Source organism: Erigeron canadensis, chromosome 6 (assembly GCF_010389155.1).
Source record: "Erigeron canadensis isolate Cc75 chromosome 6, C_canadensis_v1, whole genome shotgun sequence".
In the NCBI taxonomy this organism is placed as follows: Eukaryota; Viridiplantae; Streptophyta; class Magnoliopsida; order Asterales; family Asteraceae; genus Erigeron; species Erigeron canadensis.
The window spans coordinates 25,359,394-25,387,339 of NC_057766.1; the positions used below are offsets into that span (position 1 = coordinate 25,359,394).

General features: G+C 33.3%; 2 protein-coding genes across 3 annotated transcripts; both read right to left on the reverse strand.

Annotated features, from left to right (window-relative positions):
• Window positions 1–12,735: 12,735 nt before the first annotated feature.
• Window positions 12,736–17,929, reverse strand: LOC122603305 (histone-lysine N-methyltransferase family member SUVH9-like). 2 transcript variants are annotated; one of them, XM_043775978.1, is made up of 3 exons: window positions 15,868–17,929; window positions 13,515–13,900; window positions 12,736–13,057 (listed from the first exon to the last, which is right to left on the reverse strand). In XM_043775978.1, the coding sequence occupies exon 1, from the start codon at window positions 17,885–17,887 to the stop codon at window positions 15,929–15,931; it is 1,959 nt and encodes a 652-aa protein (XP_043631913.1). In that variant the 5' UTR covers window positions 17,888–17,929; the 3' UTR covers window positions 12,736–13,057; window positions 13,515–13,900; window positions 15,868–15,928. The 2 variants fall into 2 exon arrangements, with proteins under 2 accessions (XP_043631913.1, XP_043631912.1); XM_043775977.1 differs by lacking the exon at window positions 13,515–13,900.
• A 2,555-nt stretch (window positions 17,930–20,484) lies between these two features.
• Window positions 20,485–27,946, reverse strand: LOC122603306 (18S rRNA aminocarboxypropyltransferase). Its single transcript, XM_043775979.1, has 10 exons — window positions 27,781–27,946; window positions 27,664–27,692; window positions 27,500–27,549; window positions 26,636–26,701; window positions 23,574–23,614; window positions 23,290–23,426; window positions 22,958–23,048; window positions 22,118–22,189; window positions 21,395–21,507; window positions 20,485–20,727 (listed from the first exon to the last, which is right to left on the reverse strand). The coding sequence occupies exons 1-10, from the start codon at window positions 27,855–27,857 to the stop codon at window positions 20,609–20,611; spliced, it is 795 nt and encodes a 264-aa protein (XP_043631914.1). The 5' UTR covers window positions 27,858–27,946; the 3' UTR covers window positions 20,485–20,608.

Below are 27,946 nucleotides of genomic sequence, written 5' to 3' on the forward strand. Positions count from 1 at the left end.
GTTCAACCGACACAGGTTATGTTCAATTTGCTTAAGGAGCATAATTACTTGTATTATCATACAACAAACAGTGTATCTGGTCGGTTGGAGAATCTGTTTTTTATACATCCGACATCATTTAAGTTGTGGCGTGCATTTCCTTATGTTATCCAAATAGACGCCACGTACAAAACCAATTTGTACAACATGCCGTTGGTCGAGATCGTTGGTGTCACTCCAACAAACAGGACCTTTAGCATATCATATGCGTTTATCATAAGCGAACAAGAGCATAATTATAGATGGGTGTTGGAGTGTTTGAAGTCAACGTTAGGTGAAGGGTTTGTTGTGCGCGTGGTACTCACGGACAGGCATCTGCCGCTAATGAAAGCATGCAAAACCGTTATGCCTGAAGCATACCATTTACTGTGTAGAGTACACATATGGAGGAACATAGACAAATTTAGCATGCCATCGTTAAAAGGGGAAGGGAAATTGGGCATTTTTACGGATGGTGGAAAAAACTTTACGAGTCCCGCACACTAGAAGAGTACACCAAGAACGAAAAAGATTTAAAAGAGAAGATGGGTCCCCGTTTAGACAATAAGTGAAGTGCTTTTGAAGTTTTTTATTTTTTAATTTTTGGTAAATCACATATACCCACACAAGCTAATCAAATGTTAAATTGACAGAGGTTTACAAGTACCTGCAGAAGGAGTGACTTTTCCCATACAAGGAAAAGTTTGTGTCCTTTTGGGTCGATCAGCACCTCAACTACCGTAACTACACTACCAACAGAGTTGAGGCTGAGCATTCACTCCTCAAGTCCGAGTTGCAGGGGAGATGTACATTTCAAAGAATAATTCAATGTGTTAATGATATCCTCCTCGGACAAGATACAGAAATCAAGGGCCAACTGGAGGAAAGCAGGATTTATAGAGCTGGTAAACACAACTACCCATGTTTGAAAGACCTGCTTTGTGTTGTATCTGTGACAGCTCTTGATATAATGGTCGATGAAATTAAACGATTAAAAAATGAGATCGGTAAAGACTTGAAAAAGTGTGGGTGTAAGGTGTGGATTAGTTGTGGCCTTCCATGTGCCTGCCGTCTAGCTGTGTACATGCATTACAGTAAGTTTATTGAAATATAGGTAATTCATGTTTTTTTTTGGTAAATGCACAAATATTGTAATTATTTTTGGTCAAAAATATAGGCAACGTGTTGAGGTGCATAACATAAATGACTTTTGGAGAAAGCTAGACCTGACACTGTCGACATGCCTACCGGACAACGATCATCGAAAAGACTCTGACGATGACGAAGCTATCGACGAATTAGCAGAGGATGTTAAAGTCCAGTTTAAGGAACAACCGAAGTCAAATCGCAAAAACTGGATTTCTAAATTAAAAGACATCGTCTATCCGGGGAGAACAAAAATACAAATCATATTATACCTTTTTTGCAAAATACAAATCATATAACAAAATTATCACAATTTTTATTACTTTTATATATATCTTTTTAACTTTTTAATAATTTTTAGAACTCCGTTTATACAATATATATTTACTTTTATACTTTTAATTTTATTCTTATTCTTTTTACTTATACATTTACTTTTGTTGTATACTAATATAGTTTACTTATATCTATGTCTTTATATTAACTTTTTAACTAAATTTTTTATACGTCATATTTTTTAACTTAATTTTTATATATAGTTTTATCTATATTTTTGTTGAACTAATTTTTTATACGTCTTAAGTAGTTTATTTAACCAATATTTTTACATAATCTTGGTAATTTAGTTCTATAATATATTTTTAACTTTTTAACTAAATTTTTTACACATCATACTTTTTAACTTAATTTTTATATATAGTTTTATCTATATTTTTGTTAAACTAATTTTTTATAAGTTTTAAGTAGTTTTTTTTTAATCAATTTTTTTACATAATTTTGGGTATTTAGTTCAATACATATATTTTTAACATAATCTTGGCTATTTATTTTAATCAATTTTTTAACAAATCTTAATCTGCGTAATTTTTCATCTAACAATATATTCTAACCAAACACTAAAACACATAACACTATTGACTAAAATATTCTAACAAATTACTAACAAAACAAATTAGTGGGCTCCTAACAAATTACTAAATTATCAACAAATCAAAACTAACTATACTAACAAACCTATTAAAATCCTATAAACAACTAATAATCCTAACAAAACTAACAAATTAACAAAACTAGTATGTATACAAAAACTATACTAACGTACCAATATAACCAATTAACTATCAAAAACACATATAATAAAAATCAAAAAGCATAAAATACATACCAGAATTTGAGATGGCCGGAAAATTTGGGGGAGGACGACGGGGAGGACGACCGGCCGGAATTTGGGGGAGGATAGCCGGAAAATCAAACGGCGGACGGGAAATAGCGGGCTCCTAAAAGTCCAGATGTTGCTGCTAATACTACTTCCCTGTAAGACAGATGGTGATAGCTGGCAGTGGCTGGCGGTGGCGGCTGACAGTGGTGGCTGGCGGGGATGATGATCCCGAAACTTCGTGGTAGCCGGATAGTTATAACAAGGGGACTGGATTGTTAAAATATGAGGTGTTTTGGTGGTGTCGTGGTGGCCGGATTGTTAGTAGCCGGAGGTGTTTTGGTGGATGGATTTGGTAGAAATTGTGAAGGAAATTCGAATGAAAATGATGGAATGGATGGGTGGATCGGTTTTATTTCGAAATTGGGTCCGGCATACTTATTGCAGCGACCCTCGCTGCAATAAGTGAATTAAAGTCGGTCAAACATTTAAAGCAGTGGTTAGTGGAAAGCTGACGTGGCGTAACTTTTTGCAGCGACCCTCGCTGCAAAAAGTGAGTGGTCAAAATACCAAAAACCCTGGTCGTGATACGGGGCGCGCAGGGGCGGAGCCAGGATTCGTTATTCACGGGGGCCGAGTGACGAAAGATACAGGGTCGGTCTTGAGTTTATCTAAGGCCCTAAACGAGATAACTAGAATATGCCTTTATCAAATATTTATAAACAAACAACCCAAGGGTTTAAAATAAGGCTCATTTATGCGCAAATTTAACTTAATTAGAAGAATTAATTGTTGAAGGTTAAGAGTTGGTTCAATTGTCTGAAATCCGAATAACATAACCATTTTTTTTTATAAAAACATTCGAATATATATAAAATATCTAAATACCGTCTTATTATTGTAGTAGCCAAAGATTATGTTAAATTATTAAATATATCATGTTAAATTAGAAAATAAAACACATTTATTATAAAATTCATAACAGTACACCAGTTTATTTTGTCCAGGGTTTAAAAGAAAACTTTTCAAGACTAAAATAACTATTTTATAAAACATGTGATAGTTTAGGGGCTAAATGAAATATAATATTAAATATATATTATCAAATCTTGCAAATAATGTCTTCTTCCTCGTTAGGAACCTGCAAACGATATCCATCAAACCTTCAAATCTTTTTTTTTTATAGAGGTATTGTCCAACAACTAAAAAGAAAAAAAGAAACAAATCATCTTTTCCAGCGTTTTCACCACCACTTTGAGCATATTAATGTTGGGGGTGGTTTGGCACTTGTGAACCCACCATTCTTTCCGCCATAACATGTAAATTCCGGTAAAAATCATGGTTGTTGGCAGGGACCAAACACCCCCTAGCCCCCCCCCCTCTCCCTCCGTCTCTGGGGGCGCGTCTATTAATTAGTCAACTTTCTATTTTAACACTAATAATTAATAATGTCATTAAATACCTCTTTATTTTTCTTAATCATTAAATATCTCTTTAAAAACACCCCATTTATTAGGTTTTTTTTTCTTTCTAATCATTACATAAAACAATTTTTATAACTTATTTCATTAACACAATATATTTCATAATAAACTTATTTTTCTTAATAGTTTATAGATAGTTTAATCTTTATATAAGTGAAACCGCTTGCAATTGTTTTAGATCTTTTAGTATTAATGACATAACCAAAAGAACGAGCCGTTGTTTGCACCCAATTTGTCAAATCTTCACGTGACATGAATACTTACGACAATAATAATAATAATAATAAAATAAATTAAATAAATTAATAATTATAATAATAATAATAATGTGTAAATAAAATGTCTACCTTATTAGTGACAAATTCACTAGAATCCGACATCTATAAAACGAAATAGTGGCCGGAGATTGTGTATGCGGTGGTGGCCGGAGATTGTGTACGACGATGGTGGTGATTCCTTTGTGTTTTTATAATTTACCTCTACTTTGTACTTAAATTTTGTTAATGATTTGCTTATGAAATTTGAGAAAAAGATTGATATTTATAAATAAAGATAAATGTATTAGCATTAAATATGATATATTAAATGCTTGTTTGAATACATATAATTAGCTATTAATATGAAAAGTTGACTGATTAGTGTTAAAATAGAAATTTGATTAATTAATAGATTTTAATAGGGGTACATTTAGTAATTGGGGGTACATATAGCACATCCTTATCTATATACGAGAGCAAGTACTCACGCGTTGCGGCGGTGAGATGGTGGGGTGATACCTAGGTCATAGAGTATGATAGGTTATAGGAGTTGATATGTCATAGAGTATGATAGTCAAATGTCTTAGCCGTACGGGCTCCGCCCTCGGATTTAAAAATTTGTCAAAAGTATATATCGAATGACATCTCTAATGAAAGAGCATGGAATTTTAAGAACACCCATACAATTTTTATAATTTATCGATGTACGGTTTTTGAGATAAAAGATTTTGAATGAATTAGATGAATAAATGATTTATGGCTGAGAAAGAAAAAAGATGATTGGTTGAGATTTAAGGAGAGAGAAATGGTATTATAGTTATTTTAGATAAATATAGAATAGATAGGAGGGGCATTTTGGGGAAGTACTTAAAATCAATATTGAAAATTTCAAGTTCAATGTTGAAAATCTAGGGAAAATCTGCTTTATAATATAGTATAGATATAAATATATATAGGGAAAAGAGAATATAAGGTTGTCCGGCACCTAAGCTTAGGCGTGGAACCCCTCACATACTACTATATTTTTATTTCTTTATGGATTAAAAAAACAATATGTGAGTGTTCCACACCTAAGCTTAGATATCCGACAGCCTTATATTCCCACCCCCATATATATATATATATATATATATATATATATATATATATATATATAGGAGAGAGATCAAATAAGAAGGTGTGTTAAGGAGAGAAGTGAAAGAAGGTCTTATTGGCCAATCAGAGTGTGACAAGTCGCCCCCAAAAAACGAATGCGCGGTGGCATTTTTGTAAATAATTTGACTTCAAACCTAAGCTGACCCAATCCACCTCAAGCTGACCCAACCCAAGCTGACCAACCATAACCTGATTCAGCCCAAGCTGACCCAACCAAACCCCAAGCTGACCCAATCAAACCCCAAGTTGACCCAAACCCCAACCTGACCCAACCCCAACCTGACCCAAGCTGACCAGACCCCAACCTGACCCAAACCTGACCCAAAACCCAGAACCCATAATCTACATTTGTATAGATTATGTGTAAATTGTGTCAAGCTAACCCAACCCCAAGCTGACCTAACCTTACCAAACCCCAAGCTGACCAAACTGATTATGCTGACCAACCAAGCTGACCCAGACCCAAGCTGATCAGAAACCAAGCTGATCGGAACCCAAGCTGACCAACCAAGCTGATAAGAACCCAAGCTGATCCAGACCCAAGCTGATTGGAACCGAGGCTGATCACCTCAAAAAAGTTTGATTTATTTACCAAAATGCCACCGCGCATTTTTTTCATGTATACACATGTCGCGTTCTTATTGGTTCATAGGACCTTCTCTCCCTTCTCTCCTTAAAACACCTTCTTCCAGGATCTCTACCCTATATATATATATATATATATATATATATATATATATATATAGGGCTAATTACTAGAAAAGTCCTTCAACTTGTCACTAAAACCTTTTCTGAGGTTCCAACAAAAAAAAAGTTCTATTTGAGGGTATGAAAACGGCTAAAATTACTATTGTAGGACCGTGACCACTTTTTGCTGACGTGTACAGTAGCTAGCCGGTTTATCCTTATTTTTAAGGGCTAATTACTTGAAAAGTCTCTTAACTTGTCACTAAAACCTTTTTTGGGGCTCCAACAATATTTTTTTTCCAAATTAGCCACTTTTTTATATTCTCTTGTACCATATGACATCTAGCCACTTCCATTTCAAAACCACTGTTGCCGGCGTCATAAACTTTATGGTGGCGGCTATGGAGATTTGCGGTGGTGTTAAGTAAAATGTTCAAATCTTTAACTTGGGTTGTTTAATAAGAGTTGTACATGAGAATGGTTAAATGGGGACAAAGATACAATCAAGATTATTCAAATTGTTTCATGAGTTTTGTGGCCGGATCTTTGTGGTGGTGGTGTTGGGGTGGGCGGAAAATTTGTATGTTGTTTTTGATTTTCCGAGGATGTGATTATATACTAGTGATGTTGATGATGAGCTGACGTTACCATAGGGAATATGTGATTATGGCATCCCAAATCTGTAATGGCAAAAGGGTAGTCGGATTTAGGTGGTGTCGGCGGTAGGATGGTCGGAGGTTATGGAGATGGAACCCAGAACTATATATATATATATATATATATATATATATATATATATTATATTTTGGTGTTTTGTATAGAGACATGACTTGGATTTTTTATGTAATCCATAAATGAAATAAAATAAAAGAGAAATTACATTCAAAATACTTTTTAACCGGCTACTTACATGAGACCCCACAATTATAAATTTAGTCGTTTTCATACCCTCAAATATAACTTTTTTTTGTTGGAGCCCCAAAAAAGGTTTCAGTGACAATTTGAATGACTTTCCAAGTAATTAGCCTATAAAAGAGATTTTAGCCATTTTTCTTCCCCCCGAATAGAACTTATTTTTGTTCGAGCCCCAGAAAAGGTTTCAGTGACAAGTTGAAGGACTTTCCAAGTAATTAGCCCACACACACACACACACACACATATATATATATATATATTGAAAAGTTATTTTGAGAAACTTTTTTTTTTTTTGCGAGAACCTTTGAGAACTTTTCAAATCAAGCCTAACCGATGATTATTCTTTACATGAAAATTGTTTTTTGATTTATTCACTAGAATAACTTATGTGTAATTTTGAAGTTTATAATTGTGTGGAGGCATGGATTATCATCTGTTATACAATTATGTGGAGATTTGGATTCTTGATCACATGTGCACGAATATTGTTATGATTACATGTGATAGACTTGCATACATGTGATCATAGCAATATTCGTGCACATGTGATCAAGAATGAAAATTTCCACATTATTGTATAACGGATGATAATCAATGCCTCCACACAATTATAAACTTCAAAATTACACATAAGTTATTCAGAAAATAGTCAAAAAACAATTTTCATATAAAGAACAATCATCGGTTGGGCTTCATTTGAAAAGTTCTCAAAGGTTTTTGCAAAAAAGAGTTTCTTTTTATTTATATAAGTGTAAAACTTTAAAAAAGTTTATCGAGACTTAAAACTTAAGACTTTATAAGAAAACGAGCATGGTACCCGCGCAATGCGGCGGCGGTGGTGAGGAAGACGGTCAAGTGGTGTCGGTATTATTGGTGGTGGTGGCAGTGTCAAGTGGTGTAGGTTGATGTAATTATGATAGTGGAAATTTTTAGAAGATAAAGGCTTAAAAGTGTTAATTATTAAAATAAATGTTTAAAGTGTAAATTAATTTATTAAGGACAAGTTTGATATTTTATAAAACTCTTTTCATAGTGGATGTTTAATTAAGGGTAATTTAGTAATTTCGTATGTAACTATTTCTAAATATAGGGAGTATGATAATTTTTATATAAGAATATAGATGATAAGTACATCTTTTTGATTAAAGCATTATAAAGGAAAATATGTTTGTTAAAGACTTAAATTTAGGATTTTTAGTTTCATGTAAACTTTTTTTTAGGCTCAGCTTAAAACATATGAGTGATCAACTCACTTAAGTGAGTTAGTTTATAGTTTTTTCTTACAAACAAAGCCTCTACTTTTCATAGATCTGTATGTAACGTATAAATGGTGTTACATAACATTAATTATGAATTAAAACATACACATTATAAGGACCTATAATCCAGGACTGGATATTGGGTTGTGCAATTTGTTCAAGGGAACATAGCCCATATCCCTATTAGGGCATATAGTTTCATTCCGTCATATATATTTACTAGATTTTAGGTCCGTGTCTAATACACGGGATTACGACGTTATCAATATTAGATGTTAATTTATTATAGTTAAAAATCTAATATATTGTTTTGAGTAATAACAAAATTAATCTATACATCTAACACTTTTGAGTTTTATATTGAAAATTTTATTAAAAATATGTTCATCGAAATTGTTTACTGTGACATGCTTAGCGACATTTGAATAATACAAAATACAATATGTCCATCAAAGTTGTAAATTACTTTTAAAATCTTAATATATTTACAATAAATATTATTAATTTCCAATTAAAGTTTTATCTTTATATTATAGAACAAATTATTGGATATATATTAGTTATTATTTCATTGAATATATATTACTGTACTTATTATTTTTATTGGATATATATTAGCAATTATTATATTTGATATATATTAGTTATTGGGTAAAAAGTATAAATTTGTGATGGAAAACAAAAAGTGTAAATTAAAGTCAAAATTGAAAACAAAAGTCAACTTTAGGTAATCAAAAGTTGTGATTGGTCAATAAGTTATTAGAGCAATTGTGTTTTAATATAAATCAAAAATCTTTAGTCCAAATTCTAAAGGCTTGAATTCCAAACAGGTCTATAGCGCATGTATATGTACTTATGAATGTAAATGTATCTACTTGTATCTTTATCTTTATCTTTATATATATTAAAAGACAACTGACCTAATAGCTTATTAACCAATCACAACGTTTAACTGACCTAATAGCTTATTAACCAATCACAACGTTTAATTTGATAAAATTAAAATTTGATGATGTCATTATTAATATTAAAAATAAAAACTACATAGATCGTTCTACCTATTTAAAGGTACACATAATTAAAATACTAATATGTCCATAATTTTGTAACCTATCCCAAATAAAATTCTATTTTAAAGTTTTACTGATAAATAACATAAACACACACAATTCGTCAATTTATCCAAAACAATAACAAATAAGTATCCAAAGATACACATGATTAACAAACCTAACACGTTTAATATTATAAACTAATAATAATAATAATAATAATAATAATAATAATAACAACAATAAAATTAACATATAATTCTTAATTTATTTGATCATTAATATCGACCTCATCCAATTAAAAAACAACATGATATGATCTTAATCTTATCTTATCTTAATATATAACGAAAGACAATTAACATAACATCAATTAATCAATCACAAATAATCATTAAAACTAATCTCTTTTTGTTTATGGGGTAACGATTGTCTACATAAACACAAGAAGGTACAAACTCTCAACATCTTATCTAGCTATAATGTTGTTATTATGCTGTTATTAGTAATTGTAATCGGACTATAATAAGGATAATCATTGTTGTTATTAATAATTGGAATCAAACTATATTTAGGATAAATATTCTTCTTATATAAACTAAACCCAACAAATAAAATCACAACACACAAAATCATTGAAGATCTACGAACCAAATGCTACTTTTATTGTTGTTAAGAACCATGACAAACGAAAATAAAATTATTTTTTTGCAATACATCAATAAAAACTCGGTCAATTATGTCATCAAGGTGAAAATATTTTTTTTCTGAAAGGGTTTGTATAAAAAAACTCCACAACATCATCTAGCCTTGATATAATTTGGCATTGACATTTGAATATCCCAATTCTTTTTTTTAGTATATTTTTTACATTTCAATGTATAAGTATTTTTTTCGTTCCATATACTAATTTTTATATTAATAATGTTGTATAACCCGTGTATTTGACACGGGTTTAAAATCTAGTTTTATGAATGTATTACGTAGTCAAAAGCATATCTTCTTTGATCAATTTTGAATTTGTTTTTTTTTTTTCAACTTTAATTTAATTTAAACTTAATTAGTTTATTCACTAATTAATTTTATAGTTGATTCACATGATTTTAACAGTTGATTTCCTTTTCTTTTCTTTTTTAAGTTATTCAAGTTTTTGCTTTAGTTTCATATATGAATAATTAAATTGCTTACTTATTTTATGTTTATTTCTTTCAATTTTTGAATAGAATTCGTAAGATTTTCAATTAATTATTAAGTCCATAATATTTATGCTAAGTGAAATCTGACAGTCGATATCTTCATTTCATATTTTGGTTTTTCATTTATAATGTTGCATCTTTTCTATAGCCATTTGATTGATTTGTATGATATGTTTTCGGATCATTAGTATGTTATACAATAGTTAGATTAATTAGTCTATTTTTGGATTATTGAACTATTCTTATTTTGTAGATGTTTGTAGGGTATAGCGTCAACAGTTTGACTGGGTTAGGAAAACATTGGGTAATCATGCATAATTATGTATACAAACGGCCTATTTTTCATTTATCGAACGGGGTCCATGAAATCGATGCGACGGCTCTTGTACAAGCGACGTTTAATAGAAAATTAATTGTGTATAAATTCACCGAATTAAAAGAAAAATTGAAATTGAGTAAATGCTCTTTCCAGCCTGACCCACGAATTTGCTATTTAGTATCTTAACTTTCTACTAGTTTGCAACATCCACGGGTTCATTCATTTTCTAACCGATTCAAATGTATTTTGTTATTACAATTCTTAGTCTTTTTTCTAATTATTCAGTGACTAATAAGGGATTTGGGGTGTGTAAAGGGTGCCATCGAGCCAAACCCTTTCCTTTCAAGGGCCCGCTACCTCAAAATGGTGATGGTAATGTTGGAGACTGCAGTAGTGGCGCTATGGACGAGTCGAAACAACCATTTAAAGAATAAAATGAAATTGAAAATTTGAATTTTTTTTATTACCACCAAAAAATAGGGAATGAGAATTTTAATTATGTAGTTTGTTTTGAGTTCACCGGAAAAAGAGGCAGCGTGACATATAACATATTCTCTGACAAATTCTTAAAAAATCACAACCTCATAACATCTGAAATCCATTAATTCTCGTTGCATCTCATCACTTAATATTATTAGTGTACTAATCTAGTTGTTAGTAAAATTATTAAGTGATTGTTTTTTAACAGGGTAGATGAATAGCCATGTGGAATACACGACAATTGCGTCTTTGTTTCACGCAAGATCATGTTGTTAGTTACACTTAAAATTTGTGATTTTCCTATAAATAATCTACCTTTAACTTCACAGAGCAAGAACCCGGGTTTAAGACATACAATTGTGGATGATGTGAACTTGGTATTTATCCATGTTTGGTCATTTTCTGATTCATCACATACCATATCATATAAATATTGGAGTCGGATGTGTATACAAATGACATTACCGTATCTATATCTCATTGTATATATACAGATTTTTTTTGTTTGAAATTCAGACGATGTATATATAGTATGAACATGGTGTATAATCTTGATGCATACATTGTATACTAATCTTTGGCCTTGTTTCTTTTTCATTTAATAAATTTAATAGTTAACAACTTAATCATTCAGTCAAATTTTAATAGTTAACAACTTAATTATTCAGTCAAATTTTATGTTTTTTTTTACTTAATAAACAAAAATAACCGTCAATTACTTATATTTACTTAATATATACGGACATTTTTAACCCATTCAGTCACTTAATACACTCAGCACTTAATAAAAAAATAAAAAAAAAACCACTCGCTATATATCTGTAACGGTAAAACCCATCACACTTGGGGAAAAGATGACATCACATTCTCATCACATTGAACCCACCCAGTTTTCACCCACAATCCTATCAAATTCTAACTACCACTTTTTTTTTAAAATTTAGTACATTATATTAAATACAAAACATATTTCATTAACAATAAGAATAAAATCATACAAAAATATTACATTTTTTAAACATATAAGAGTTCATCACGTTTCTTCCAAATCAACCCATTAATTTCTGAACATTAATTTCTGAACGGCTAGTACCTGAACCAACTTATGAGTTCAGATTTTAGAAACTGGTATAAATTAAGTATTGAAATTTTTGAGAATCTGAATGAACATACACTAGATCGATTGTATGTTTATGCATAAAAAATACTTTGTTGTATACCAATAGAGAGAATTTTAATTTGAACTTTTTCAGAAGTACTTGCATTAAAAAAGCTGCTCTTCAAAAAGTCATAGCCATATCTTTGAGGTCATAACCCTCTAACGATCGCACTGGAATGTCTGATGCTATGAACGATAACACAGGCCATCGCCTCCCCCGTTGGAGAATGGAGATGGTCTAAGAATATATGAACAAACCAAGCACACCCTACAACTGTCCTTGACTATGACTTTAGGACACCCATTTCTGACTTTAGAGCACAATCTGGACATGACTTGCATGAACCCAAACAGAACTTAGAAACACTAAAATGACACCAAGAAACAGACCTGACAGACACGCACACAAAATACCTAGTGCTTTGACTACTTCACAAAACAAAAGTCGAAAATAATATAACCAAAATTTTATGGAATTTTGCAGAGAAGTTGGTGGTCAATAGAAACTTGCAGACCGTTCAAACCAACCTGATAACATCAGGGACTGTTATATTCACCTATAGATAAAAGCGTTCAACATAAAGACTAGTGAAAAAAACCTATATATTATGTTCTAGTAATCTAAGATACAAAGCTACAACAAGTAACACTACTCACTTTTGGGATCACTTCCTTCCAAAGTTATATGGTTTGAATTACGTTCAAGAGGTGGAAGTCCATCATCATAATCATCTTCGGATACTTCATCATCACTATGGCATGTCTCATCTGCCACTGTAAAAGCAAAAGACCAATAAGTCAGAACAGATGGGAAACATCAATGAAGATGCAAACTAGAGGTGGCAATCTCAACCCATCAACTCCAAAAACTTTACAACTTACACTAAATGGAAATGGGTCAAGACTAAAAAGTCACCCAAAGTGTTCTTATATGCTAAAAACCTCTTAAATCGCTTATTCAGAACATATTTGATTATTACTTGCCTAAATAATTTTTATAATCTCAACAGCCATCAAACATAGATATAGATTCACATTCACTTCTCAAACAAAATATCACCACCAACAAAGACTTCATATAACATGTAACAATATCACCACGTATAAAAATAAACTAATGTAATTGTGAGAGGTACCAATAATGGGGTAAGAAGTTGGACCTGGAAATGCTTAATGGGATCAAAGAAAAAGTTAGAAAGCATATAAATAGGAAAGTGAGCAAGGGGAATACATTCTCTATACGATATGATTCTTGATTCCCTCAAGGGCCATTGCGTAGAAATATATATGCTGCTGACTTGGTTTCAAAAACATCTATCGCTGACTTGATAGAGGCAAGTAGATGGAAGTGGCCAAATGATTGGATTAACAGATTCCCAACTTAGCACATATATCAGTAGTTCTGTACATAGTATTATTGTTGTATCAATGGTATGATTTGATAACTTTTCTGTCCATGAGGTGCGGAAAGACTTGATGAGTTGATGGACAATGCAAAAGATGTTCCATGGGCTAAACATAGATGGTACACTCAATGTATTCTTAGTCATGCTTTTGTGACTTGGATGACAGTTAAAGACAAATTGCAGACTCAAGAAGAAGTGCTCAGATGGTGTCCTAACAAAGATATAAGATGTCCATTAGGCAAACATGTTATTGATACTAAGCAACACTTATTTTTTGCATGTGACTATAGTAAGTATGTCTAAGAACAACTTGAAGGCAAAGCAAATATGGAAAATTGTCGCCATGCATGAGAAGGAACTGTGGATTTAATCACAGATACACATGCAAATGGAAAAATATGGAGTCTGGTTCAAACACTTGGGTGGCCTGCAAGTCTCCGAGAGAATAACTAGTGGCTCAAATTGTGGATGTTGTTAGAATGAAACTAATGAGCCTAACAATTAAACAGTCAGCTGATATGATTAAAGAGAAAACTGTATGAGAAATTCCTATGGAAAATGGAGAACCTTTATGAATACGCATATGGTGTAGGAGTATTATGATATTTAGAACTGATCTGCAAACAGTTATATGAAACATATGTGAATATGGATATAGAGTTGATCAGAAGCTACAAATGAAAAGCAGGATGCTATAGAGATATAATATCCTTGTGAATATAATATAGTTTATATGGAAGTGTATAGCGCAATAATAGTACAGTATAGTTAGGGTTGAATTAGATAAGAATAGAATGTATAGATTTCTATCTCTTGTTGGTTATACACTAGCTAAAAGAGGTAACTGAGTAGCCAATGTCCCAACCTTACAAATTTTGTTATCAATAAAATGGCATAATTTATTTAGAGGGAAAAAAAAGAGTGAACTACAGCAATATAAAATAACAAGACGACAAGGAATTTAAAGGTGCAAGAAAAGACATATATTACTAAAGGACAGAGGAGGCAATTTTATAACAGCTAAATGTGAATAGGTCGATTTAAACAAGAAAGATTGTTCTAGATACAAATAACTTGGGATATAACGAACTGATAGTATAAAATACACAAACCAGTTTGTCGATTCGTATTCACTGTACTAGAGATTAACCCAATGTTTATGCAGCGAAATAAATAACCAGCTAAAATAAGAAACAAATGAACCCTCATCTGCCTAGAAATACTGACTACTCTAAACAAAGGACATGTCCATATTGAGGCTCTTATACTGCATTTTGTATGCTCCTAAGAAAATGAATTCAATAATAATAATAATAATAATGGCAAGCAAATGCCATATGTTCTTTTGCCACAGGTTATTTCAGTATGCAGAAAATTTAAAAGTTTCCTTGTTTACATGGATGGATACGAATTAAGATAGAAATATAGTCTAAGCACAAGCAGTAAAAAGTGTAGCGACCTCACCTGAAAGCAGTATGATGTTCCAAGTAGACTCAATGGTGTTAAAAAAATTGATCAAATGATCAAGGCACAAAAAAACAAGAGAACCAAAACAAATGAACAGCCAAAGGAGCAATACATTAGAATATATAATGTGTTGCAATAGAGCATGGAAACAAGAACACACGAGTACAAACAAAAGGTACGATGATCCATGAACACATGATGATAGATTAAACAGACGAACAATTAAAGAGCTACAAGACAAAAAAATTCTATATCCAGCAAACAGAGATTTGGATTCACTCGTTCACATTCAATGCTCAAAAAAGTCTATTGGTATCACCACCATTAAATGCTTCGTATAAGATGTAAGTGCAACCCAAAAGTTCAACTAAAAGTACACCATGGAAAAAAGTAAACTAAATCAAATTTTTAGTAAATATAAACAGACAACCAAGTATTCAAAATTGCAAGAAAAGGCATGTTTTGTGGGTGGCAATGCCAGTTCCGACCCATTTACTAATAATGGGTCGAAGACATCCAAAGTATATTTTAATGCATTAAGCCTCCCGGATCAGTGTGTTAAAATTTGTTGCATATAGTACACTACTTGTAACAGATAGGGACAAAAAGGGTTTAAGGTCAAGCCTACTGACCCATTACCCATTTACCATCTATGAGCTAGGTACATCTAGCATAAATTCTTAAGTTACCAAGATGAGTAAATGTAGTTACCTCGGTGCATCATGCATTCCTGAATCTGGATTCAGGTACATAAAAGCTACTTGAAGGTAATTTAGTTACAAATGGCCAGCTTCCCAGTCCATTCATCTGCTTCTCCATAATCAAGGCTAAGTTCCCTCATCGGAGGAATATTCTCCATAGCAAACAACATAAGGTGAGGGAATGCAAAATTAGAGTGATCATACAGCATCAACTGTGCGAAAACATTTGGACATGAACTGTGGCTCATATAGCAAGCAAAATTCCTCATTCTAGAAACATCCATTGCAATATCAAGTGGTGGTACGGACGGATAAGATGGGCGCACGTAATCTGAAAAAATATGCGACAAATCTCCCCATTCTGCCCATCTCTCACCAAACCGATTTGGATAAATTAAACTATCACCATTCATGGAAAATAGTTGGGCTTGTTCTCTTGTGAGAACAACTCCAGTATATTCACAAATAAAAGAACCAGCTTGAATCAAATCCAATGATCTAACTCCCCAACCAGTCTCTCGTGACCTGAAAACTTCAAACCTATGTTTGATACCGTTTTGGCTGACACGATTTTGACAATTTGGAGGGCAGTTACAAGATGGCCCACATTCAAATATCAATGGTTTTCCTCTAACAAGTAAACCATTTTGATCATAAGCCAATTCACCACCGTTCTTTTTAGCACATAAACAATCGTTCGTACATCCCGAAACACAATTACATCCACTACCTTTCCCTCCAAGGTGATAAACAAAAGGCGGATAAACAGTAGTCGCTAAATACTCATAATACATCGGTTCATGATTATCATCAATATCATTAAAAAGCAATACAGGAATTTTCTCTTTCGTCATCGACATATCCATGTTCACATACCCCACGGGCCTAATCTTCCCGTTTCTAAGATTCTCCGCATACTTAAGTACCGCACTCCCCATTTCCGGCTGATTCTCCATCCTCACAAGCTTAAACTTTATAACACCGAAACCCGATTTCCCAGCTTCTAACCACGAATCAACAACTTTATACAACCCATCATAAACATACACCTTCCCACTCGGGCTACCTTCATATTTAAAACCACGAACAACACGAACCTCAATACCATAATGCATACTCCGTTCCATTGCAAGATTACCGCCTTCTAATCTCTGATGATCCGCCTGCCTATTAAACTTATCCTGCCCACCTTGTCCCGTATATATAATCACATCACCCGCATCCTCGTCATCTTCATACCCACCGGAAACAATCACGCTCGTGGCAACCGGGTCACCGTTAGAACTCTGACTCGACGTCAAATAATCAATCCCGGCTTGTGGCAAACCGTGCAACCCAACCACACACAACTCCATCCTAAAAAAATACACATCCCCAACATACACACCCGGAATCGCCCCGACTACCCTCTTATCCCGATTTAACCATAACCCGCGGTCTTTCATAACCGAAGCCGATTTCAAATCTCCCCTTTTATTCCTCCGCTTTTCGTTACTACTAACATTATTAATAATATTATTAATATTATTATTTTTATTATGTCTACGTTTTTCGTCTTCCATAAAAGTACAAAATACTCTAAGGGAATCATATAACATTCTAGTTTTTCTAACTACATCACGAAAATACCTTTCGTCCTCACTTCCAAGATTCGTGACTCGGACTAACTCACCTGACCGACCCGGTGGGTTTCTGCGACGACACGTGTCCGGTTCTTCTGGAACCGGAACAATGGCCTGTGAATTCGGGTCGATTTCATTAAAAGCGGTTTTGAACATTTCTGAAATCCGAGTGAACTCGGAATAAACATCGTTGGAAGAACAAGAAGCAGCAGTAGCAGCTTGTTGTTGTAGTTGCGATGTGAAATTATTATTAAAATTATTGTTATAATTAAGGTTGTTTGTCGGTGGCGGCGGTGGTTCGTCAAGGGGTTCATCTTTAGGTTCTAGTTTAGGGATGGTGATGACGTGGACGGAATCGGAAGTGATCGGAAAATCGGGAGTGAGATTAAGGTCAATTACAGAACTCATACTTTTTTTGTGTTTTTGTGTTTTGGGGGTGAAAAACTGAAATGAAATTTTATTACAGATTTTGAAATTTTTTTGAATACAAATGATGTTTTTAAAACCACTCAGTTGGTTCGCCACTTGTGTGTCTTTTTTTTTTTTTTAATTTTTTCTAGAAAAAAGGAGTGGATTACTGGATAACATTAGAAAGTTCTAATTAGATATAAATCCTCAATTTAAATCATTTGATGAAAGGAAGTTTTATAAATGCAAAACTGTTTAAGGGTAGAGTTACTCTTAAATTGGTAAGGGTTTAATCTTGTATGAAAAAACGTTAATAGATGATTAATAGGGTGGATATGGTTAATTTCATATTTGTTGGCGGTTCTCTAATGGTGTGAGAATTGTTAATCTCACCCCACCAAGTGTAAAAAGAAAGATGTTTGTGTGTGTAGAGTTTTAGGTGAATCCCAATAGGAGGTATTTATAGGCCTCCCACGAAGGATCCCGAAGCTGGAGCCTAACGACGACGTTAAGAAATAGCCGTTATCGTTAGACAGTTGTTGTAACGAACTCTGGTACAAAGGTACAAGTATGGGTTGTACATGTTGGTGCACGTTCTACATTGTACTATTTGTCTGTAGGGTTTGCGGAGGGTCCGGAGCTTACTTTGGTGGGTGTTAGGCTCCGAACTTTGTCATTAGTACTGATAATCCAGATAGTCCGGAGGATCAGTGATGGTATATCATCACAAACAAAATTTTAAAAAAACACATAAATGATATGGACCAATAAAAAAAATAAGAAAAAGAAAAGTGATAAAAAATAAAATAATTTGATTGGTGAAAAAATGTATTTATAAATATTTATTTTTGATGTAAACCTCGTTTACCTAAATCATAGATCTGAAACCCCTAAAAAAACAACTCCGACCTATAATAGGTAAAAAAAAAAATTAAATACTCATGATCATCTTCAAACCAAAGACCTATTATGAGTAAACAAACTTCCTTTCGGTTAGACCATTTGGTATCCTAATATGTGTTTGAGTTATAGTTTATTACAAAAATGTAATATTTTTTTTAGTTTAATTTAAGGAGATATTATGTGTATTGCGATTGTTCTTATTATTTGCACTGCTTCCTTCACATTCAATTGGGTTTTATTGTTGAATTGATCACATGGAGAAAATGAAGAAGATGATGTGAGAGCAGCAATACGGTACTACCGTTGTTCCCATCAATTTCTTTAATTTAAAAGATCTAATAAAACTTTTTGATGTAAGTTAAAATAACATATATAGCGAGATTACAATTTTTGCTATAAACGAGTAGTTTTGTTATAATAGTATCAATTTTTTTTATTATGGATTCTTCGATTGCTTTGTAATTTGTAAATAAATATATGTTTTTATAGATTATATTGATTTTACTAATTTAGAGTAACATTTTACTAATTTGAAACGTCTTTAAGGGTTACAAAAGTCTCATTAAATTTATTAACTAAAAAGGTGTGCTCATTTAGTAATTTATATTAGCCATGACGGCTAAGAGTGAAACCTATCAGTCATGACGGAATTATGACGATTAACTGGAGCCGGACAAGTAAATGTCACATCAAGATCAACCTTTATGACACTTCAGCCTTTATGATTTATAACACTTGTTAGTTGTTACCATTTATTGATATTTTAAAGGATGAAACTCATTTCAGATAAAAAATAACTTAGAATTACTCTTTTTGTTATTTTCCTTTTTTTTAGACTTTTCTAATTAATTTGATTCACCTCTATGACTCTATATCTTACATATAGGCTTTTGAAATAAAATATTATAAATTAATTAATTAATTTTTTATAGTTTGAAAAAGATGGAGAAATATATCTATAATACCTTATAAAAGAAATGTCATATTCTATATTAGGTAATTCTGTCTTTGAATTACCAGATTTGTCCTTGGACTTTTTGGTTTTTTTTTCTTTATGTAACTACCCAAAATCTCTAACAGACCGTTTTCTCCACTACTGTCGCCGCATTGCGCGGATACCATGCTCGTAGTTTAAAATGATTCATATATTTTTTTCCCCTACCCTTTCTTTACTATTTAATACGGAAATCATGGATCAAAGATGTATATTTCAAAATTTTTAGAGGATAAAAGCTGATGTTCCTTATATAATCTTCTCTTTGTTGCATCTTACATAATAGCCAATAAAACATAATCGATATACTCATATTCAAAAAGCTACCGCTTTGAGTATGGGAACAGCGGCCATAACCAATTTGAATCAACATATGTTAAACCCTAGATAAATGTGAAGAGCCCGACGCTGATGCTATGGACCTCACCATTGGAGAATGGAGATGGTCTAAGAAAGTATGAAACAAACCAAACACACACAACTGTCCTTGACTACGAGCTAACAACAATCATTTCTGAGTGAAACCCGTAGCAAAATCTGAAGATGAACCCAAACTGAAATGAAATGACACCGAGAAAACAGACCTGATAAACATAGTGCTTCAACTACTTCACAAAACAAAGGTCAAAATTAATATAAAACAAAACTTTATGGAATTTTGCCGAGAAGTTTAGTGGGCAATAAAAAAAATTGCAGACAGTTCAAACCAACCTGATAACATCGGGGACTTTCATATTCATCTATAGATAAAAGGGTTCAACAGAAAAGCTATATAAAAAGAACTATATATTATGTTCTGGTAATCTAAGCTACGACAAGTAACACTACTCACTTTCGGGATCACTTTCTTCCAATGTCATATGGTTTAAATTCCGTTCAAGAGGTGGAAGTCCATCATCAGAATCATCTTCCGATCCTTCATCTTCACTATGGTGCACCTTGTCTGCCATTGTTAAAGTAAAAGACCAATAAGTCAGTACAGATAGGGAAACAACAATGAAGATGCAAACCAAGGGTAATAGGCCACCCATTTTGCCTCCTTTAAAGGAAAAAAATGTAGGATTGTGCATGTCCTTGTTCATGTGCATGAGGGCACCAAAAGGTGACACTCAGCCACCATTTAGAATGTCAAAGAGATGGAAATGATTTGTGATGCTCTTACTAATTGGCTCATTCTGCTCTTGCTAATTGGCTCATTCTAACCTTTGTCCAAGATAGAATACAAAGTTCAACAAAAATAAATATTGGACTATCCAATTTATTAACAATGACAACACCTACAACTGGTTAAGTTAATCAAGGAAGTTGCAATTGTTTTCTAGCACATTTCCAATAGTGTTTCAACATACATATAGAGACAGTTGGTATTTCTCTTTAGTACACATAAAATGTTGACTGCAAAGGCATGTGATGATTCATATGATTATAACACACAGGAAATAAGGAAACTTGACCAACTTTTTTGATTCAAGGGTTACAGGTTTAACTCTCAGTATTAATAGCGTGTGTATATTCTCTTTGTTGGACCTTGCCTTGAGTAAAGAAAGAAGAGAAGTTAACTTAATGTTGGAAATACTTTTCAAAAAAAAAAAACTTAATGTTGGAAATACCTTCTTTTGCCAAAACTTTTGGAATTTTAGAACTTTGCTCAGATAGCCAAGAATTTTGGACTGCAATAATCTGAACACTGTTCTCACACTTGGAATACGCCTTTAAAAGTTCCCTGCATAAGTCAACTCCATCAACAATCAAATAGTAATAAATAACCTCAATATAGATATATCATACACTCACAGTACAAGCATCTCTCGTATTTGTGGAATTCATGTTCTTACTAAACATAGAGCTACAAAAGAGTCGCATACATTTCATACTTTTGACGAATAGAATCTTCATATACATGCAGTTGAAGATAGTGATTGTCTAGTTGCTCCGTTTAAATCAACTTGCCAATGTGACAAATGAAAAAACAGCATACCGAGTTTTCTAATCTCAAAGTTTGCACTTTATTAAAATGATTCAATATGCTAGTAAGTGAAATTAAAAGATAGCAAGGTCTGTGCAAATCCATGCTCCTATATAATCGTATTGCTGAGTGGTTATGTATACATAACCAACTGTTATATGTTTGTAGCAAGCTTCTAGACCCATGATTATGAAAATTGGCTTATCTCTATTGTCAAGGCCCTCCCTGTGGATATTTGCTTTGACACTAAGTTTTAATATTTCAAACTGATACATCTATTGCTAAGATCATAAGATTTATGCATCTAAACACACAACATGTGACATCAATAATGTAGTAATTTGGGTACAGAAAGTAATTAATATACCTGTTGAGGGACAAGAAAGCATGGCCCCACTTGAACTTGCTTAGCAACAACTCGCCATTTTCTACCTCACCACTGTTGGAGACATGCAGCAAAAAGAACATATCTATTAACATAGACTAAAAGAATATTTCACCAATTATAACAAGATGGTGAATGATGAATGCATATTTTTTTAGCAGCAAACATCAGGCTTACATCGTGTTACCGGTGTCTTTTAACATGGTATCTATTAAGTGCATGAACTAAAATCATATTTTTTATATCCGTAAGACCATAGACCTTTTACTTTCCCTTTAAAATAACCTCATATTAGTATATTACAGGTGAGATATGTTGTGATCATATCACAAACATATGCTTGTCATGCTTTGTTCTGTTTTACATTCACAATAAAGGGTAATCATATTAACTCTTAATTTTCTTCTGGCATTAAAACCTTCTAACCCATAAGGCCATAACCGGCTTCTGGCACTAACTAAAACCCTTCTGAACCTACATGTCTGTAACCAGTTTCTCTCTTCCCATTCTTACTTGCTTGGAAACCTTTAGGTATTTTAATATCTAAAATTCTGAATATGTTGTGTAGATCAAAACTATTTATTACACCCCTAGGTTCGGGGATGAGGAACTTTTTTGTGGGTTCATGCTTTGCAACACAAGCACAATAATCCATAAAAGTTGCAAGGTAGCCAATGACCACACATGTACTATAGATGTCCTACCCCGGCTTTAAATCGTAGATCACCTTTTCTATCTACATATTATTGCTACAAGTTGAGCTCATATAACCATATCAATGAACATCACACATACTTACTTACAAAGGGGTGAGGTAGTTACCATATAATTAGACCCGCAGATAAAGCCTCCACACAAGATAACTCGCAGGGCCGACCATAATTTACTGGATTCGCAGCTACCAACCATGGTACTGCACGGCAAACAATCAATCAATTTATAAGGAATATAGTAATTATACTAGGTTTGATAGCTTACAAATTCATCAAATCCATTAAAATATTGCTCATACACTCTATGAAAAATGCATGCACCAATTGTAGTATCTGGTATAGTTTTTTTTACACTGTATTTCGATATGTTCACAATATGCCACATTGGTTTTGTCAGATTTAAGTCAATGGTATAACACACAGATTTTTTAAAGCCCTTACATAGACGGGGAGCAGGACATCGTAGCTTTGTAAAGGGTACATCATCCAATCGCGCCCAAGAACAATCTACAACAGCCAAACCTTTCCTTGTTATCAGGTCTGAATCTTCCTTTGAGATGCATTGCTGTCCAACAGGACTGTAACAGCAAAAGTCAACATAATTAATAAAGCACCAAAAGAATACACAGTAAGCATGATAAAAGATTCAAGTAACAATTGTTTTATAATTTGTACAAACTAAGCATAGAAACTAGGAAGAAACCACAGAGAGAAATATTAGATACCTTAATGCAATGCCTCCAAAACCATTTCCTACTTTTAACTCCTGCATAAAATTTTCCAATCATCAAATGCAAGTAAAATAAGCAATATAATAGTCTAAAAAGGTAGTATCTATTGTGAGTCATCATCCTTTTAAGAACTTAAGATAAACAAAGTAAAGGATCAATGTTGTCGTCTGTAGAACATCAGCTTACTTATCTCGGTGCTCCAAATTGATCCATGTACACATGGTGTGCTAATTTAGCCATCCTTAATGTGAAGTCATACAGTTCACATCTATCATTGTACAGTTAACTAAAAATGTGTTATATGCTGGAAAAAAGTCAATGTTTACTAATTTCTCAAATGTCCTAAATGTCTATTGTTGATCGGTGAAAAGATGTGACACTAGTAAGTACGTTAGTTGATCAAGTGCAGGTATATGTTACATATAAGAGGTGAGGGTCAATATAATAGTGATGTAACTAGATTCATTTTAATAGATGGAAGTCTAGAACTGGATTGAACACATTAAATGAGTTGCTCTCACTCTTGTTGTCTCAAGCTCTTCTTTTGAAATTAGGGCTCGGATCCTATTTGAACTCCAACATTGGTATCAGAGCTTGACCATTTACACCTGTCATCGTTTATGGTTAAATATATACAAACTCGCAAGTGATAAAGGGGTGTTACGTAACTGATCTGCGTGGCAACTCACGACAAAGTAATTGGAGCTTTGAACACTAATGTCACTGCTTTGAATTCGTATGTAGCTGTGTTTGCGGGAACAATGGAAAAGATGCAATTGAATGTGAATGATCTTCAATTAAGCATGAAAAGAGTACCAAGGCTATCAGAAAATGTGAAAATGGTTATCAATTAGACAACTACTATAGCTGGAAAGAGATGGGGACTACAATACAGTTATTTCTGCAGTCGATCATTGCAATAATGTAGTGGTAAACTTGATGAGGTGTTTGTAGCTCATCCGAATAATTCAACCAAGAAATTTCCGATGTGATCGCTTCTTCAAGATGGATCAAACACCGAGTAACTGAAAACTTTGTTTAGTAAAAGTGAACAGAACCAAGTAGATGGGTAGACCTATGGTCTGAGCTATTGGTAGACTTATAGTTCGGAGGTTTGCCAAACAAAGTTTTGCATCAGTTCAATTCCTTTATCTGAAAAAACTCGATCAAGCTATGAAGTTGACAAGATATAGAAAGAAGCTTACTATACTATTTGGAAATTAGGACCTCCTAAGCTTCCTATCATTGCTAGTGATACTACCAGCGCCACTTCTAAAACAGTGCCTAGTGCCATGAATGCAACCCCCTGCGTCAATAGCCTTACCTTCCCCTAGATTATCATCCATTTTCCATACTTCAACAACTGCATATGCTTCAACTTATAAAACACCTTTTATGGGTCAATCTTATTCAAAGTACAACGACAAACTTTAAGCTTTCGATACCCCTCAAACTCAATCCAAAGGTATGAAAGTGAAGCACTACCAGAAAGAAGTATTGTGAAAACAGGAAAAGTAATGAACGTTTAGTGTACTGAGATAGACACACCAGTGTGTAAATGCACAAGCAACAATTATACATGTTACTTTGCTGAGGTGTTTCTGAGGGAATTGCGTAACATTTTTTGCCTATGATATTTCTAACAAGAATATCACTACTAAAGGTGAAAATATTAATTTGGTTCTAACAATATCAACACATTTTGTTACAAGGATTAATCAAGAAACAATTGCTATGCATGTTAACAGTGGCAGCACATATGACTTCATTAATTTGGCATTACGACATTACCAAAGCAGTTACGACTCAAGTTGTAGCTAATTGATTCAAACTTCACTGTCGAATTTATATGCCAGGAAGTTAAGTGGGCAGTTCAAGGTGTACCTTTTTGCACAGATTTTTTGGCCATGCCTATTGGGGGATCTGGTGTTGTATTGGAAATTCAGCAGTTATAATCTCTTGGTGACATTAATTCTAACTTCCAATGAACAGAAATGCAGTTCAATTGAGAGGGTCAGGAGGTCTTAGAATGATGTGGCCTCTCACAATACTAAAACAAAGGGGGTGATGGGGGGAACCCTAGCCCCGGTACCACAATTGTATAGCCATCAACTCACCTCGTATGAGCCATATGATGCCGGTACAATACCTCCATCCTAATCCCCACATGATCTGGGCACCCCGAAGGATCGAACCTGCGTCTTTAGAGCTTCACATGTGGGTTTAGACTCTCACAGTACTACTACACGGTCTAACAACCAAGCTTATTATTGAATTAAAGTGAAGGCCTAGCTCAGATTTGGTCGCCTAAATTGTATGAAATGGAGTAGAGTGATCTTGGTCTTCAACAGAGGCAGGAATTATCTGCTCTCTTGAACAAGATTTCTGATGTGTTGCTACCCTCACTGAACTTAGGACCTATAATAGGATTGGGCACACCATAACACTGAAGGAGGGTAACAATGCAGTACATTTGAAATCATATAGGTACGTTACCTTGTGAAAAAACAGCATCAAGAGTTGGTAGGGGAAATGTTGGGAATAGCACAAGGAAGGAGTTTCATGATGAGACTTTCATATTTTATATGGGCCCATTACCATTTTTTAGGTCAAGATTATCTTGATGAAGGGGATACTCATTACAGGTCAATATAAGACAATGTTTAGTAGCTGCTTAAGTGTCCAAGTGTCTTTTGTTGCTAGGTGGGAACACATGTCTTAGTGTGCAAGTGTGAAATTAGTCAAGTGTGCGTGTATATAAGATGCTAGTCAATGTAATAGTGATGTAAGTATGTTCATTTTGATCAACGGAGTGAATTGGAGTAGAGTAGCTCTCACCCTTGTTGCCTTGAGCTGTTCTTGAAAAATTAGGACTCAAATCCGATTTGAAGGCTCACGAAGTGACAAAAGTTAAAAATCTTATTAAGCTTACTGACTAAAGTAGTAAAGTGGCACGAGAACTTGTAAAATGATTCAGTTCCCAATGTGGAACATGAAAAAACTATGTTCCAATTTTATGACATTAGCCATAAATCAATATATTCTGCAAAACTTACTTTCAAGAACCCAAATCTAGCAAGTTTGCGCCCTGTACATCTTTTTACATCACACTGCCCAAAATCCTGAAGCAAAACACAACTCATTCATTAGTTTTCAACTTGCAAAATATCTCTTTCATTGGTAAAGTCAAAGTTGAGGGTTTGTAAGAAGAGGAGTAACTAATATATCTTATGAGAAGCACAAAATCAAAAGGTGATCCTTAAAAATATAGCCTATGCTTAATTTTACCGTAATGCAACATACATTCACCTTTTTTTGTGTTGTATGCAACTACTTCAATACGATCGTATGTGACATGCTGACATTTTCATGCAACTACAAAACCATGAGGTAATACACTCCCTTATTTCTTTTACCATTCAATGAACCAATATTAATTGCAAAAAAATTAAGTATGATACAAAACGAAAGTTTCGGCATCAGAAATCACCATGCAAGAAACTGACACAATGATATCCAAACATACAATAATGAGAAAAGGCAAAAACAACATAACAATTTACTTGTCTCGGCTATCAACCCTAACCTAATACGCCTACCACAAAAATCACTACAAAGTCACCGAATTTACAAGAATGAATACACTCAACTCTCAATAATCTTGAATACCTTCACAATGTTTCCACTATCACAAGAAACTCCGAATTCTCGAAAATTTCTCTCCTACACAATGAAATATTTAAAACCTTAACTAACGACTCCTAATTAGTCTATTTCGCAACGTATCAATGCAGGATAAGAAATTGGGTCAATAACTAACAAAAAGAAACTAAAGTAAGATGTTTAGAATGCCCAAAAAATTGTTACATTATAACATAACAAACCCGAAAACCTATGAAATTAGATACAAGAAAACATACCCACATAGCTAGCTGAATTTTAGATACCATTGGTGACTCTTCTTCAGATTCTACATCATTAAACAAAACACATTGTTAACACTAAAGATACAAACTTTTTTATCTTTTCTTTAAAGTGGATAAATAAAAGATACAGTAACTTTTCTAGTGATAGAATTATATACCTGGGTCAGCAGGAAGTGATTCATCTTCACTGAAAAAATAGTTAAAAGTGTGTGAGCAATAAAATAGAATGAATTTACATTATAATATAAAAGGAGGATTGAAATTGGAAATATTACTGATTTGGTTGATGTGCTCGACTGGATTGAGGTTGTGAATGATGGTTTTTGAATTTTCTAGATTTGTTGTAACCCATTTTTGGTGTTGTCTGCCGCTTTGTTTTGGTCTGTGTTTAGGTTGCTAGTTGCTTCAGAGGCTGTTAATGAGTTAATGGGTATGAAAGTT

What these genes read in the sequence shown, in the direction of transcription:
- LOC122603306 (XM_043775979.1), bottom strand. Translation starts at nt 27,857, where the DNA reads ATGGGTTACAACAAATCTAGAAAATTCAAAAACCATCATTCACAACCT. An exon ending in AAATTCAGCTAGCTATGTGG is followed by an intron (nt 26,702 to 27,499) that starts GTATGTTTTCTT and finishes GTTTTGCTTCAG; the next exon opens with GATTTTGGGCAGTGTGATGT. An exon ending in AAAAGTTTTGGCAAAAGAAG is followed by an intron (nt 20,728 to 21,394) that starts GTATTTCCAACA and finishes TAACAATGGCAG; the next exon opens with ACAAGGTGCACCATAGTGAA.
- LOC122603305 (XM_043775977.1), bottom strand. Translation starts at nt 17,887, where the DNA reads ATGAGTTCTGTAATTGACCTTAATCTCACTCCCGATTTTCCGATCACT.